Source organism: Solanum stenotomum, chromosome 3, assembly GCF_019186545.1.
Source record: "Solanum stenotomum isolate F172 chromosome 3, ASM1918654v1, whole genome shotgun sequence".
Lineage (NCBI taxonomy): Eukaryota > Viridiplantae > Streptophyta > Magnoliopsida > Solanales > Solanaceae > Solanum > Solanum stenotomum.
Window position 1 is genome coordinate 7,384,157 of NC_064284.1, and position 15,293 is coordinate 7,399,449.

At 34.5% G+C, this 15,293-nt stretch overlaps 3 protein-coding genes and 1 pseudogene across 7 annotated transcripts in view; 2 read left to right on the plus strand and 2 right to left on the minus strand.

Annotated features, from left to right (window-relative positions):
* Positions 1–7,722, plus strand: part of LOC125857768 (reticulon-like protein B1) — an 8,158-nt gene extending 436 nt beyond the window's left edge. Inside the window, exons 2-6 of one of the 5 annotated variants that reach the window (XR_007445695.1) lie at positions 2,771–2,931; positions 3,158–3,338; positions 3,418–3,989; positions 7,080–7,235; positions 7,324–7,722. Coding sequence is in view for 2 of the 5 variants with exons in the window: in XM_049537412.1 (XP_049393369.1) it covers positions 2,865–2,931; positions 3,158–3,338; positions 3,418–3,586 (417 nt within the window). In the remaining 3 variants the exon portion in view is untranslated. Of the gene's footprint in view, positions 1–1,291; positions 1,354–2,770; positions 2,932–3,157; positions 3,339–3,417; positions 5,835–7,079; positions 7,236–7,323 lie in introns of those variants that run through there. The other 4 variants (XR_007445696.1, XR_007445697.1, XM_049537413.1 and 1 more) reach the window with 4 other exon arrangements.
* Positions 1–8,097, minus strand: part of LOC125857602 (uncharacterized) — a 9,555-nt pseudogene extending 1,458 nt beyond the window's left edge.
* LOC125857765 (PLASMODESMATA CALLOSE-BINDING PROTEIN 3-like) overlaps positions 1–9,883 on the plus strand; it is a 16,114-nt gene extending 6,231 nt beyond the window's left edge. The window contains exon 5 of the mRNA XM_049537400.1: positions 9,644–9,883. Coding sequence (XP_049393357.1) covers positions 9,644–9,697 — 54 coding nt within the window. The 3' untranslated portion in view covers positions 9,698–9,883. The remainder of the gene's footprint in view (positions 1–9,643) is intronic.
* A 609-nt stretch (positions 9,884–10,492) lies between these two features.
* On the minus strand, positions 10,493–14,635 carry LOC125857849 (uncharacterized). The gene is made up of 7 exons (XM_049537501.1): positions 14,618–14,635; positions 12,807–12,892; positions 12,098–12,552; positions 11,847–11,961; positions 11,238–11,474; positions 10,981–11,102; positions 10,493–10,807 (listed from the first exon to the last, which is right to left on the minus strand). Exons 1-7 carry the CDS (start codon positions 14,633–14,635, stop codon positions 10,677–10,679), a joined length of 1,164 nt encoding a protein of 387 aa, XP_049393458.1. The 3' UTR covers positions 10,493–10,676.
* Between the last annotated feature and the right edge of the window lie 658 nt (positions 14,636–15,293).

Sequence of the window (15,293 nt, forward strand, 5' to 3'; positions counted from 1 at the left end):
GGGGGGGGGGGGGGGGGGGTTTATGACTTGAAAAGTCAATTTGATAGAGTGTGTATATCCGGCGTGATCAAATCCTTGGGGTAATTGGTAAAGTTGTTGTCACGTGACATAGAGGTTACGGGTTCGAGTGGTGGAAACAACTTCTTATAGTCCATAGGACTCCATGCATACAGAAACTTAGTGCACTTGGCTGTGCTTTGTCGAAGGAATTTCATTATCTTATAAAACAGTGAGCAATTCATTAAGTGGAAACTTAAATTATAAAAATCGATAACGTCATAAAAGAAGCCATGGAAGGCTACATTAGAAATTTTACTAAATCAAACATGACATGAGTATGGTGTTTGTACAACTTCTAAGTCACACATGAGTCTAGGCCTTGACTATACCCAAAAATATACAAAATGTCACTTCATAAGCAAATGTGCCTCAATGATAAATAGGGTTCACCACAAACCAACAGAATGAGTGGAGTGCCTAGCAAGGATCCGTGCCATCCTAAGAATCCATACGTGCATCACAAAAAGATGCAGTTCTTGGACAAAAGGGAAGTGACTAAGTGAGTACATGTGCAATAGTACTTACATGATGAGGTGAACTATTTGGTACCTTTGACCAGCTCGCTAAATGATTTGCTGTGGTTAGCAGTCTTTGATGGATAAAATATTCGTCTTTCAAAAGTTGCTACATTATCAGATGCCTCGTCGCCAATGGTGAGAGGCAAGGCGAGGCGACCCTTCATCGCCTTTTAGCTTTGTGACGAGGCGATCTTCGAAAAGCGACGCCATGCCAACAAAAGGCGAGAGGTGAGAAAGGCATTGCCTTTTGTATTTTCTTAAAAAAGGCTATAACTATAGGGTTTTAAAAGTTAAAAGGTAATTTTAGTGTTTTCGACTAGACTCCTCCAGCGACCAACCAGAATTTTCCGTTGATTCCGAAGTCCAACCAACGCATATTTATTCTTTTCTTCATCAGATTATTCTTTCTCTGTTTCTTTTTCCTTCTTCTTCTACAGACTTCAGGGTCACTTTTACCTTTGTTTTGACTTTTGTTATATATTTTTCTCATTCAAGTTCTACTTTCAGTTTTTGGATTGAAATATTTGCTTATATGTAATTGCTATTGAGATTTTGATTATTTACATATGCAATTAAATATTTTAATTTATTGGTATTAATTTGTGTCGCACTTCAAAAAGTCGAGCGCCTCGCCGCTCGCCTCGCCTTGAGGCGAGGCGACCATTGTTGCCTTTTATCGCCTTTTTGTGTCCAAAACACTGATCAGATGTAAGAGATGACATGTTGCACATACTGCGAATAGGCAGCATTAACTTCTAAAGTTCTCAACTCTCAAGTAAGTTTCTCTAGTATGTTTTCCTTTTATAAGAAGCTTGAATTCAGTACAAGTGCTATAATAATATCTTCTACATCATTAAGGGACAGAGTAAGAGTAAACCTTGATTTTCTCAAAATATTGTTCTTTTCCTTCATCAACAATATGGTACTAAAGTTCCGGATTTGATTGTCAAACAATGTATCAACTATAGTGATCTATGATGTAAATCATTGTCCCATATCTATTCGCAACTTCAATTTTATCTGCATTAGGCAATAGTAATCAATACACTGCTGTTTGTTTGGTGCTTTTCCCTAATTATTTTGAGTGTAGTTCAATTGTCACAAGACCTACAATTGGTTATCTTTGTTATTCTGAAAACCCCCATTTCCTGTCCAAAAGAAGATGTAGGGGAGAATGTTAATAAATGAGAGCCCCGCCGTTAGTTTTCTACCGACGTTGGGATTTTTGAAGACAAATCCGTTGTGCACAATGGTTACCTACATAGAATAAGTATACAGATAAACGGTATTCTAACAAAAGAGAAGCAGATCGAATTTCTTATTATGTATTTACAATGGCAGAAAAAAAATAGCATTGTACCACTGGCTTTTACTAACCTTCACCTCCTTAAAGAGTTTCTTATGGAGGAGTACTGGAGGTATTTCCGTCTAGATGAGATATAGCCAAAGAACATTCTAGGAAATAATTTGTTTGGATAATACTTGGAATGCAATCAATGCATTTGATATGTGTCTGCTGCAAAAGGGAGATTTATTACATATATAAGAATGTGAGCTTAATAAAGATGGAAACATGATTTTGCTGGTTATGATTTACCATTGTGTAATTAATGACATTTTGTAACTGATCTTTACATTGTTATTAGTGCAAAAATGTTGACATGCACCAGTATATTCTGTCTATCTCTCTCTAATTTTAACATGAAAGTGCAGTCAGGCGAGCTGAAAGCCATGGCTCTCTGAACCATACTTGCTTCATCACATTGTGTCATATTTATATGCTCTTTTAAACCTAAAACATTGTCCCAATCCCAAATCCCTTCTTTTTTAGTTGACTTGCCATTTCTAAGGGATAAGTTGATCTGTTAACACAAGGGGTTGCTTGTCTTTAAGGAAATTGCTAGTTAGATTATCAGCTATGCTTCACTTTTTTGGAATGTTAAGTATTGATGAAAAGTGGAACATAACTTTAAAAGCCTAAATGGAAGTGATATTAACTCTTAGGGAGAATAAGGACCTCTTCGAGTTGTCTAATCTAGCTAGCATTCTTGACTACTGGATCCTAATGGTATTGGATACTGGGTTCCACCTAAATGATACATTATTTCTTTCATTAGCATGTTCTGGCATTTTATTCTCTTTAATACTACGTGTATACATAGTCCTAAATTCTGCTTTTCTCTTCCTTTCAGATATTGCGTGCCGCGCTATTGTGAGGATGCACTAGTGGATTGGTGGTTGTGAAAATTGTGATATTGGCAAGGGGGTAATGTATTCATCTAGAAAATGAGTCTCCTGAGGGATCCAAGTTACGTGCCTCTGCAAAGATTTAGTGTGCAACCAAAGAAACATAGTAAGTTTATCTACTTTTGCGTGACCCAAAATAGCCTAGTGTTTTTTCGCCTCCTAGGTGTCTTCTACCCCATTTTCTTCAAACCCGTTTTGTTTGCCTACCTTTGAAGTTCAAAGAATATCAAGCTTCAGTAGATGTGTCTGATGTGTAGTTAAACAGTTACACAGTTTCTTTTATATCCACATGATAGTGTTTATGTATCTAATTACTCAATTTTCTTGGGCAGCTGCGGACATTTTTCTGTGGAGGGACAAGAAAATTACTGCCAGTGTGCTTGGGTTTGCCACTTCACTTTGGGTGCTTTTTGAGTTGCTTCAGTACCATTTGCTTACACTTGTTTGCAATATACCGATCCTTGCATTGGCAGTCCTTTTCCTTTGGTCCAATGCATCCACCTTCATCAACAAGTAAGTATACTCTTTATCTTCCTTGGTAATTTGTCTATTCAGATATACCTTAGGATTGACCTTGAAATATATGCACCAGGTCTCCACCCCAAATTCCAGATGTCATTCTGCCTGAGGACATTGTCCTGGGTGTTGCTGCTGCACTCAGGACTGAAATAAATATAGCTCTTGAGAGTTTTCGGGATATTGCCTCTGGGAAGGAGTTGAAGAAATTCCTTGCTGTATGTTATCATGTCCTTGTAGTATAATTCTCTCCATTATCTTGAGAGAATCAGCTTGATCACTACTTCCTGTGTAGTTCTTCATTCATTTGAGTGTCACCTCTTCTACATTTTAATACAAAAATTGGCATTGTATTAACTGGGAAAAGGAGGTACAGACCGAGAAAACGAGATATTGACATGTTGAGGAAGCACTTGCTCTGTCATCATGCATCGCTGATAAATATTGTCTCCTCAAGAGTTTTGCCATCCAAATCCTTGGCAACCGTGTCTCGGGGGAATTTTAGCAAGCCCAACTCAAATTTCAAATATTTTTCCTGAGGAGAGTACAGTGCAGAACTCCTAGGATCAGCAGGCTATACGAAACCTCGCAAATTTCAAAATTCCAGAGCAACTGAACCGAGCAAAAAACAAATACAATCATCTAAAGGTTAAGTGTTCACCAACATCTCTTGTATTCATTACTTTTGTAGATTTATCCTCTTCTTATATCTTTATTCATCAAAATTTTCATTTTCTATCATATACTCTTATTAATTTTTTTTAAAATAATGTTGTTGATATATCTAGAGTTGATATTATCTTCCAAAATGATTTCTGTTACGCCATCAATATCTGTAAAGCTTTCATAGCTAAATTTATTTATTTTTGTACTTCCATCCAATTAATGTAGCCTATTTTTTAGGTCTGAGTGGTTCTACAATTTTGGACCACAGGAGTCCCGATGCTGTGAATGAGATAAAATAATGAATTCACATTAATTACTAACATAGGTTAACATAGGGCAAACTGAGCTCCAAAAAAGTTCAAATTCAACCCATCTCTGTTTTCTAATGCTAGCTTTTTGAATGGCCCATCTTTGCTAGTAGTTAGCTGACTCATAAATCTTTTCTTTGTAATTTCCTTATTGATAAGTAAAGAAACATATATGATACTTTTTAGTTAATAACATAATATTGGTTCTCAAGGGGATGACCTAAGGGATAGGAGTAACAACTTGGAGATTCCAGGTTTGAATCTCAGCTGCAACACTTGGTGCGCCCATCTTGTCTAGCCTTGGTGGGCAGTACTAAGTTGTCAATATGTGCCATGGACTCCAATACTAGCTCTGTTTCCATGCTTGTAGTATGGTGTTGAAATTTCTCCCGGGTTACCTCGTGACTTATTTGATGCCAGGAAGTTAGACTTTTGCATATGAGTTTAATAATTCCCCTTGTGGGATGGACAGGTGTACCAGTTAATTAGTTGGGGTGCATGCAAGCTCTAGGGACACCATTAGTTTCACTAAAAAAATGAATTGGGTACTGTAGAATATATGCCCAACTATGGGACAAAGGCTCATACATAGTTGTGAGTTGTGACATAGTGAGACGGTAGTTAACTTGATCCCCATAATGGATAAATTCCTTGAGGACTTGAAGTTATTGTCACTCTATATCATTGTATTATGGACCATCTTCTGTTTTCAGGTATGGGAAACAAGAAATTATGGGTAAGTAGGTTATATGGGAGCCATACATTTTTCTAAAAATTTCAGTTCTGCGACTTAATGAGATGTAGAGTGCAAAACAATTTTTAACTACATGTGGAACTTTCTCTATATGTTTTTTTGCTAAGAAATTGCTTCATGGATCTTTCTTGTGTCTTTGAACTTGAATATGCCTTTTGTTGTGCGTCAAAAAGCAGAAGTTTCCCTTTGATTATTCTACAAACTACATATATATTGAAGATGTATTTTTTACTTGAAGAATTTGCACCACTCAACAGGATTACAAGTTCTTTTCTCTACAATTATTAGTCTTTCTCTTATTTTTTTCATTTTAGGGGAAGTTTTGACATCCTAGGTGTTCTGGAACTTACACTTGGGATATTCAGTAATTGTATCCGGGTTCATCCTCCTTCCAGAGTTAGATGTAAGGTATAGGAGTTTTCAGGGCTATTACCTAATACTCTTGAATATGAACTAGTTCCGCGTAAGGTTATTTGGGCAAAGTCTATTCAACAATCATTGTCTGGATAAAGAAGACATATGACTGTATTTCCTTGCAAATGAGAGAGAAAGATCAGCTTTTGCCTTGTATATCTATTCGAAAATGGATAAGGGTTGCAAAGTATAACTGCACCCTTGCCCAATAATGTTTTTAGTAGAAATTGATTTGCATTTCCCATTTTATGTAGGTCTGAGATATATATTGCTCTAGTGGAGTTTATGTGTATCAAAGATTTGGTGATGAGAATGCTTATAAATGATGTTGAACTGCTTATGCTTCCATCCAATTTCTGTATGCAAGTATAAGCAACTCAACATCATTTATAAGCGTTCTCATCACCAAATCTTTGCTACGCATGAACTTCACTAGAGCAATATATATCTCAAACCTATATATAATGGAAAATGCAAATCAATTTCTAGTAAAAACATTTCCGGGCAAGGGCGCACTTCTACTTTGCAACCCTTACTCCTTTACAGATGGATATTTAAGGTAGAAGCTAACATTTCTCTCCCACTTGCAAAGAAATACAGTTCTATATCTTCTTTACCCGAACAATGGTTGTTGAATAGACTAGCCCAGATATCCCCACGCGGAACTAGTTCAAATTTAAGAGTATGAGGCAATACTCCTAAGAACTCATACACCTTACGTCTAACTCTGGAAGGAGGATGGGCGTGGATACAATTATTGAGCATCCTAAGTGCAAATTCCAGAGCACCTGAGATGTCAAAACTTCCCCTGAAATACAAAGAGAAAGACTATTATTAATTATAGAGAAGAGAACTTGTATTCTTGTTTAATGCTGCCAGTCCCTCAAATTAAAGTAAGATCATCAATATATATGTAGTTTGTAGAATAATCAAAGGTGTTAACTCCTATACCTTTACCACTAGGCCATCTCCTCGGGGAACATCATTATGTTGTTAACCAAAAAATTAATATAAATTTATTCGTACTTATCAATAGGGAGATTACAAAGAAGAGGAGGTTAATCAGTTAGCGGACTACTAGCAAAGATGAGCTGAATTTGAATTATTAATAAATGTACATGATGAAGTGTATAACTTACTTCCAGGAATGAGCTAGAGTAGTATCACAAAGGTGTCATAAGTGGGTTCATCATTCCACTCGCTTTCATGGCATTGAGAATCCTATGCTTCAGAATGGTAGAACTACCAGGACCTAACAAACAGGCTACATCAATTGGATGGAAGTACAGTAGTAAATAAAATTTGCTAGAAAAGATTTGCAAATGTTGATGGTCTAAGGAGATCATTATTTTGAAAGACAATATATATATCAATGACATTATAAAATTATATGATAGAAAATCAATTTTTTGATGAATGAACATATAAGAAAAGTATATATTTGAACAAGTAATGAATACAAGAAATGTTGGTGAAAATTAACCTTTAGATGATTATACTTGTTTTATGCTCAGTTTAGTTTTCTGAAATTTGGGAAATTGCGAGGTTTCATAAATCCTACCGATCCTAAAGAACGCTGCACTGTTCTCTTCTTAGGAAAGGCATCTGAAATCTAAGTTCTAGGTTTGCTTAAATTCCCTCGAGTCTCAATCGTCGTGGATTTGGTTGACAGAACTCTTGAAGACACAATTTTCTTCCGTGGACACCCATATTTCTTGATGTCCAATGATAGACTGAGTGCTTCTTCAACAGGTAGATATCTTGTTTTCCCTGTGTGTACCTCCTTTTCTCAGTTAATACTATGCCCACTTGGAAACTCAATACGATATTTTGGTGGCAGAGTAGTCTGACAAATCTTTGCTGAGGCATGTAACTTGGATCCCTCAGAGTATGAAGAAATAACCCTCTTGCCAGTATCACATATGTCACAACACCAATCCACTGGTGCAGCTACAAAATAGCCCAGCACGCAATACCTGTAAGAAGAGAAAAAACAGTTTTTTTTTAAAAAAAAGAGGACTACCGACTACGTGTGCATATAAAATACAGACAGTATCAAGTTGATCCACTGTTACTATGGTAGGAATAGGGTGCTATATAAGAAGTACCAAGGCAGATTTCAGAGAATCTTAAATGCTACCAAATATGTTGAGAAAGCTGGGTTTAGCATGGCTGAGTTAAATGAGATGGAGCATTTCTCAATCAAGTAAATTTATGTGAAGCTCCGTCAGAAGGTTGAATGGATCCTAGCTGTCCTTTCAGAACTCTCATCTTTTTTATGCTTGTACAGTCTCTGCTCATATATGGCAAAAACTCCTGAAATAGTTTGGAATTCCTCGGGTACCTGAGAGTTGAAATTATGAACCATCATGGGCTGCTACATATGCTACAGATAAGAGCTGAAGTTTACAGGATGATACTTGCAGCCCCTTTTACCATCTGTGGAGGGAAAGGAATAGAGCTGCTTTTCCGAGAAGTTCATGCTAAGAGGTAGTAGATATGCTAAGGTGGCCTCGCAATTTCTACCCTACTTAGATGGACAGGAATATTCTGTGTATGTGTTGTACTCTATCTATGAGGTAGTTACCTTTGATGCTAAGGGCTCACTGTCCATCCCTCAGTTTTTTTTTTCTTTTCCTGTACTCCAATGTTCATTTGGGTTAGTAAAATTGTTTATTTACAGGGAAAGAAAGGTTCACAAAGGATTCAAAAATTGCTTAAGGTACATTCAAATCTTATGTGTAACACTATAGCATACTATTTTGAGTTCTCTGGTATGAATTTTCCCAGACTCTGTTTTCTTTTTCTCCTATTTTTCTCTTTTGTGAGTCTCGATAAAGTGCAAACATTATAAAACATGTTTTCATTATTCAAATTACTATAGTACATATTTTTGAATCGTTTATATATAAGCCAAATTATGTCCAATCACCCTCTAATTTGTTTTCTTTTTTCACTTTGATCTAATCTAAATTAGCTCTTTTTGTCTTTAATCTTGAAAACTGTATTGCATTAGCATCATCACTCTTTTGACTGATTGACAAAATTATTACTTCTACTGTTTATTCAGGTTTTCTTTTTCACTATTTTGCTAGCTTTATCACAATGCTGCAATTATTGAACATCCAAATATTCACATCTTTTTGCACACGCCAGTAAAAAAAAAATCAAATATTTTGGAATACTGAGTAGGTGTTTGGTCATAGATTCGAAATATATTTTTACTTTATTTGAAATTTATGAAGTTATGTTTAGTTATATTTTTAACAAAAGAGAGAAAAAAAGTCAGATTTTGAAAGTTTATAACTAAATACTGATTTTAAATGAAATGAATATTTTTCTTGATCAAACGACTCCAAAGTTAATAAATTGGATACGTTTGGTGTGATAGATTAAAGAAACTAATCATGGGATATATTTTTAGTATCCCTTGAGAGGTAAATAGCACTTGTAGTACCTGCAAAATTCAAGTGGTCAAAAGTTGGTGGGGGCGGGGATATATTTTTAGTACCCCTTGAGAGGTAACTAAAAATTGATGTTTAGTTACAAATTGATGTTTGCTGGCAAAGTAGTATTTACCGAATGAGTGATTGAAAATTGTAAAGCCCTTCTAATAAGGGTTGGTGATTAGATAAGGGTGTTGTTCTTCGTATTTTTGGCTTAATACATCGATAACCCTTGAACTTGCTAGCAAATTTCATTCAGACACTCGAAACAAGACTTGTTTCAATTGAATATCTGAACACATAATGAAATGTTTCTATTAGATAGTTTCGATTGAAATTTTGAAAAAATGTTTGGCGTGTACTTAAGACAAACATAAAATTTGGACTAAAGTTACTTAGTTCGACCAAAACCTTTACAGACTTAAATTTTATATGCATAATGTTATAGTGATTGATTGAATTAAAGAGGTACAATTTGCTAGCTTACTCTGCTTTAAAATCTAGACTACACATTCCATTTAGTGTATCTTTTTCTTCTATTTACCTCTTGACAGGTTACTTCTTTATTTAGTGGCACCACTCCTACGACTATGGGCTAACACCATCCACCACCACAACCAACACAGGCGGATCTCCTTACGTGACAAATCCGGGTGTATTAGGAGGCGTTACACAGATGTAAGCCATGATGGGATTTCACTGCAACAAGGCAACCTGTTTTTCTCTATGACCATTACTATTATTATTTCTTCACTTGCATTATTGTGAGCTAAATAAGAGAAGAAGTTCCACTGTTTGTGTACTAGAAGGTTAGTTGCTAGGACTTATGTTAAAATTGTATGGGCAGAAATTGGCATATGCCTATATATGCATGTGATGCTATTACTATAATTGTTGGAATTTGTTTTTCCTTCACATCTATTTTGATGTCTAAAGATAGTTTTTTGAGTCCAATCCTTGTATTAAATGATTTTTTTTAATTTACTGAACTCACTTTGTGTAAATTTTAGTTCCCATTGAGGGGTTCAGGTCGTCGTTTTTACACCTTTAAATCCTTGTGGATTTTTTAGTTAAAAAATTATATGTTTTACTTTTCATGCTCTTTGAACACTAAGTTCGGTTACATGTAGTTGGTGAAAACACCCACAAAATCATTTTCATCATAATGTTTTTTGAATTCACAACTTCAAAGTTGGAGATGGAGAATGCGTACCATTCAAGCAACTCCTCATCTCGTGCCTATGAGTGTGTTGTGTGTAAATTAACAATACCATACTATGAAGGAAGCATATAATGACCCCTTTCAGTTAGATTATCAATGAACAAAAAACATGTTTAAATTATGATGGCATCCGACTATCCCAAGTTAGTTGAATCAAGACGTATATCCAATTTTTTTGAATGTGATGGCACTCGGCTATCCAAGTCAGTTGAATCAATACGTATGTCAACCCAACTTATACTAGGAAGCTAAAACATACAAGTCCAACAATTGAGTTAGTAATAAAGATAAAGTCGAATAACAATGTGAAAGCAAAATAATTTCCCAAAAATTGGTAATAGATTGTTATAAGCAAAACTAAAAAGGAACAGTACAAATACGTCAAGTACTACAAAGATCAACAATGGAAATGCAAAAACAATAAGCTAGAAAGGTATGAATAGGTAGCAGCAGTAACAGTTTCTGTTGAATATCTAAATCAAAGTCATTGATGAAAGTAGTTGTTGAGACCACAATGTCCAGCATTCACACATTTTCTCCAGCTATCATGTCTATCTCCATATCAATCACTTCGTTGCTGCCCCCTTCAGCACATCCATTTGTGTATTGTCTGATGCGGTAAAATAACCCCCACAGAAAGTACTCATTGTTCCATGCTGCAAGAACATCACAAGGTGAACGACAACTCTACAATTATGAGATAATTTATCTTCTACAGAGCATAATCATATATATATACACACACACACACACACACACACACATATATATATATAACCTAAAGTTTCAATAAATAAGAAAGCAATATAGAGATTAACTATAGTCGTACTTTGAGAATCATTGTGCAGCGTTGTGGATGCAAGTACAAGCAGCTCAACATCATTTATAACCATTCTCATCACAAAATCCCTGCTACGCATGTACTCCACCAGAGAAGTATATATCCCAGACCTACATATAATAGGAAATTCAAATCATATTCAAGTAAAAACATTCTTGGGCAAGGGTGCATTTCAACTTTGCAACCCGTACCCCTTTACAGATAGATATATAAAGCAAAAACTAACCTATAAAGCAAAAACTAACCTTTCTCTCTCACTTGTAAAGAAATATAGTCCTACGTCTTCTTTACCTGGACAATGATTATTGAATAGCTTTGTCCAAATCTTTCCGCGCGGAACTAGTTCAAATTTAAGAGTATGAGGCAATTTCCCTGAAAACTCATACACCTTACGTTTAACTTTAGAAGGAGGATGAACCTGGATAAAATTATTGAGGTCGCTTTGTACAAATTCTGAAGCACCTGAGATTTCAAAACTTCCCCTGAAATACAAAGAGGAAGAGAGATTTTTAATTATAAAAAAGAAAACATGCATTCTGGTTGAATGCTCCCACTTCCTCAAATAAAAGAACATCATCAAATATATATATATATATATATATATATATATATTGGGTGTCTTAATAATAAACAAAGTTGTTACTCCTATATCTTAACCACATGGCCATCTCCTCGGAACCAACATTATGTTGTTAACTAAAAAGTATTACATATATATCCATACTTATCAATAGGGAACATATAAAACAAAGAGTTTAATCAGTCACCTGACTGTTAGCAAAGATGGACCATTCAAAAACAAAGATGAATTGAATTACAATTAGTAATAAATGTACATGATGAAGGGTACTTACTTCCAGGAATGAGCTAGAGCAGGATCACAGGGGTGTGTCATAGGTGGATTCATCATTCCACTCGCTTTCACAACATTGAAATTCATATGCTCTAGAATGGTAACTCCCCCAGGACCTAACAAGCAGGCTACATCAACTAGATGGAAATACAATAGTATATGATAGAAAATGAAATTTCTAATGAATAGAGACCTAAGAAAAGTATATATTTGAACAAGTAATGAATACAAGAAATGTTGGTGAAAATTAACCTTTAGATGATTCGACTTGTTTTATGCTCGGTTCGGTTGTTTTGAAATTTAGAAAACTGTGAGGTTTCTTATATCCTGTTAACCCTAAAGAATACTGTAGTGTTTTCTTCTTAGGAAAAACATCTGAAATCTGAGTTCTAGGTTTGCTTAAATTCCCTCGAGTCTCAGTCGTCTTGGATTTAGCTGACATAACTCTTGAAGAGCCAGAATTCAATAGACCAATTGCTTCTTCAACAGGTAGATACTTTGTTTTCCTGATTTGTTCCTCTTTTTTCCAATTGATCTCACGCTCACCAAGAAACTTACTACGTTTCTCTGGTGGAAGAGTGCTTTGACAAATACTTGTACAGACATGTATCTCTGATCCCTCAGAGTTTTCATTTTTTTGTTTTCTGACACATTTTTCACAACACCAATTATCTGGTGCATCTTTATAACAGTCCACCTGGCAATACCTGAAAGAGAGAAAAGATAGAATTTTTGAAAACAGGGAAGAGGGTTACGTGTGCATAAAAAGCACAGACAATATTTAATAAAATTAAATGTCACAACATTCTAATGAAAGCATGTTGAAAAAACTGACAATCTAATTAGCAATTTCCCTCGAATTGGAGCAGCCTTTCAGTGATGAAGTAAGTACCGATAAGAGAGTTGTGGCTTTCAGCTCACCTGACTACCCTTTCACACTAAAAATAAAGAGAGAACTTACTCGTGCACGTCAACATCTTTACCGTCATGGCCGGTAACTGTTGCAATTTGAAAACCTACATCACCGCAAAGTTTACAAATTTTTTTCTGCAAGTTCACACAGAAAACACAAAAAATTTAGATTTTGGCCGACTCTTAATCCAACTTAAGTGAAGCTCATATTGGCCTTTAGTTTTGGCGATGAACAAGTATTTAGATGCTACTAAAGGGCTCTATTCAACTTCTTTTGTTGCACAGAATTGAGATTACCACCATACGAACCGAATGAAGAATGAGGGGGCAAAATGTGATCAGGTGTATACATATTCTATTTATGTTTGTTGTTTTGTACTTTAATTTTATACCATTACCCATTATTTATGTTGCTATTAGCATCCTTTCCTACATCTTCTTTTGGACTCGAAATGAAATTTTTCAGAATAACATAAACAACATGTTATAGAGCATAAACCTTGATCGCATGAACAGTCTATAGGTAAAGCAAATACTTCCCCTATTTTAATTTATTTGATTTATTACTCCTCCCTTTGTCCCAATTTGTGTGGAACATTTCGCTTCGCGGGAGTCTAACAGTCTAACTTTGACCATAATTTTTGATATAGCCCTTAAATATTTTAAATTGACCACGATTGTGACTTCAACTACTATTTACGTAGTTTCTTAATATAAATTGACAATCATTGTGAAATCTTTAAATTTTTTAAAAGAAATAAATATATATTCATAAACTACGTAAAAAGTAGTATAAGTCACAATGATTGCCAATTTTAAATATTTTAAAGATATATGAAAAAATTTATGGTCAAAGATAGACTTATTTAAATCTCAAAATCCGAAAGGTACCACATAATTAAGATGAATGGAGTATTATTTTTAACTTTTTATAAAAAATAATAAATAAATATTTATTTATTTATAGTCCCAACTCTTTAATTTCAATGTGTATTTTTGTAGTGTCGGCATTACTATCATTTTTTATTTTATTAGGCTCTCTTTAACATGTCAAAATTAGAAGAAAACAAAACAACTGAAAATTGGACGAGTACATACAAAGAAAAGTATAATATACTCTTTCGTTCAATTTATATGGTACATTTTAAATTTTGAATCTCAAATGTTCCTTCGTGATCTTTTTTTCTTGTCTTTTAAATATTATGAATTATAATTTATTATTACTTAAAAATTATTTTTTGTATAATTTCAAATATGTAATTTCATTTATATAAAAAAAAAAAATTCATGTCAAAATTCAATCTAATTAAATTGATAGTACAACATATTTGATTCTTTTAAAATTAGGTTATGGTATATATCTTGGTGTACGTAAGATATATTGATCATGTGTATGTGCCGTACTCTATGCGGTAGTTACCTCTGATGCTATGAGGTTAGGAAAGGCTTAGTAGCTTGCTGAAGTAATGAAGCTCACTGTCCATCACTCAGTTTTTTTTTCTTTTCGTGTATTCCATTATTCGAATGTTCATATAGATGTGGCACAAGGTGATGAAGCAAGAATGGATCAGAGAGTCATGGCTTTCAGCTCGCTTGACTGATTGTCCACCCTTTCATGCTAAAAAGACAGAGAGAACTTATTGATGCACGTCAACCATCTTTGCAGGAATGGCAGGTAATAATTGCTGTTTAGAAACCTACATCACCGCAAATTTCACAAAATCTTTTTCTGCAAGTTCATATAGAAAACAAAAGAAATCCAGAAGCTGACCGACTTCTTGAATAGAATGAGGGGACAACAGAAGCATATTCACCAGTACATTCCAATTATTATCCAAACAAATTATTTAACTAGAATACCAGTTTTCTTCCTGCCATTATAAATAAATGACGAGCAATTTGATTTGCTTCTCTTTTGTTTAATCAAAAGATAGTTCATCTGCATGCATACTTATTCTATATAAATTTGTTGTTTATTTTGTTCTTTAATCTTATACGATTAGACACAATTTGCGCAGTTATTAACACCCTCCCCTACATCTTCTTTTGGACTCGAAAGGAGATTTTTCGAGACAACAAAGACAACCTATCATAGAGCATAAACGGTTGATAGTGCAGACTGCAGTATGCATTGATGTTAAATAAAAACTCAATCATGGTGCAGTATGCGTTGATGTTAAATTATTAGTAGAGTGTTAGTATAAAACTAACTAATTAGTAGATATTTAAAACTACTCTAATAGGTCCATATTAGTAGAGTGTTAAACACTTTTTTTTAAAATAATTATGATGTCTGGACGAGCTTGAATAACTCTGTTCAATGTCCATCCTTAAGAAAGATTAAATCAAATACGAGTAATAATATAAAATTAAAAAAGACACATGCTTAACCCACTCTAATCATCTCAAAAAGAATGTCGGCATTTTGTCATAGAGAAAAGAGACAAATGAAGAGGCATTGATCGCATGAACACTGCTGCGGTTAAAACAAATACTTCATCCATTTTAATTAATTTGATTTGTTATTATTTTTAGC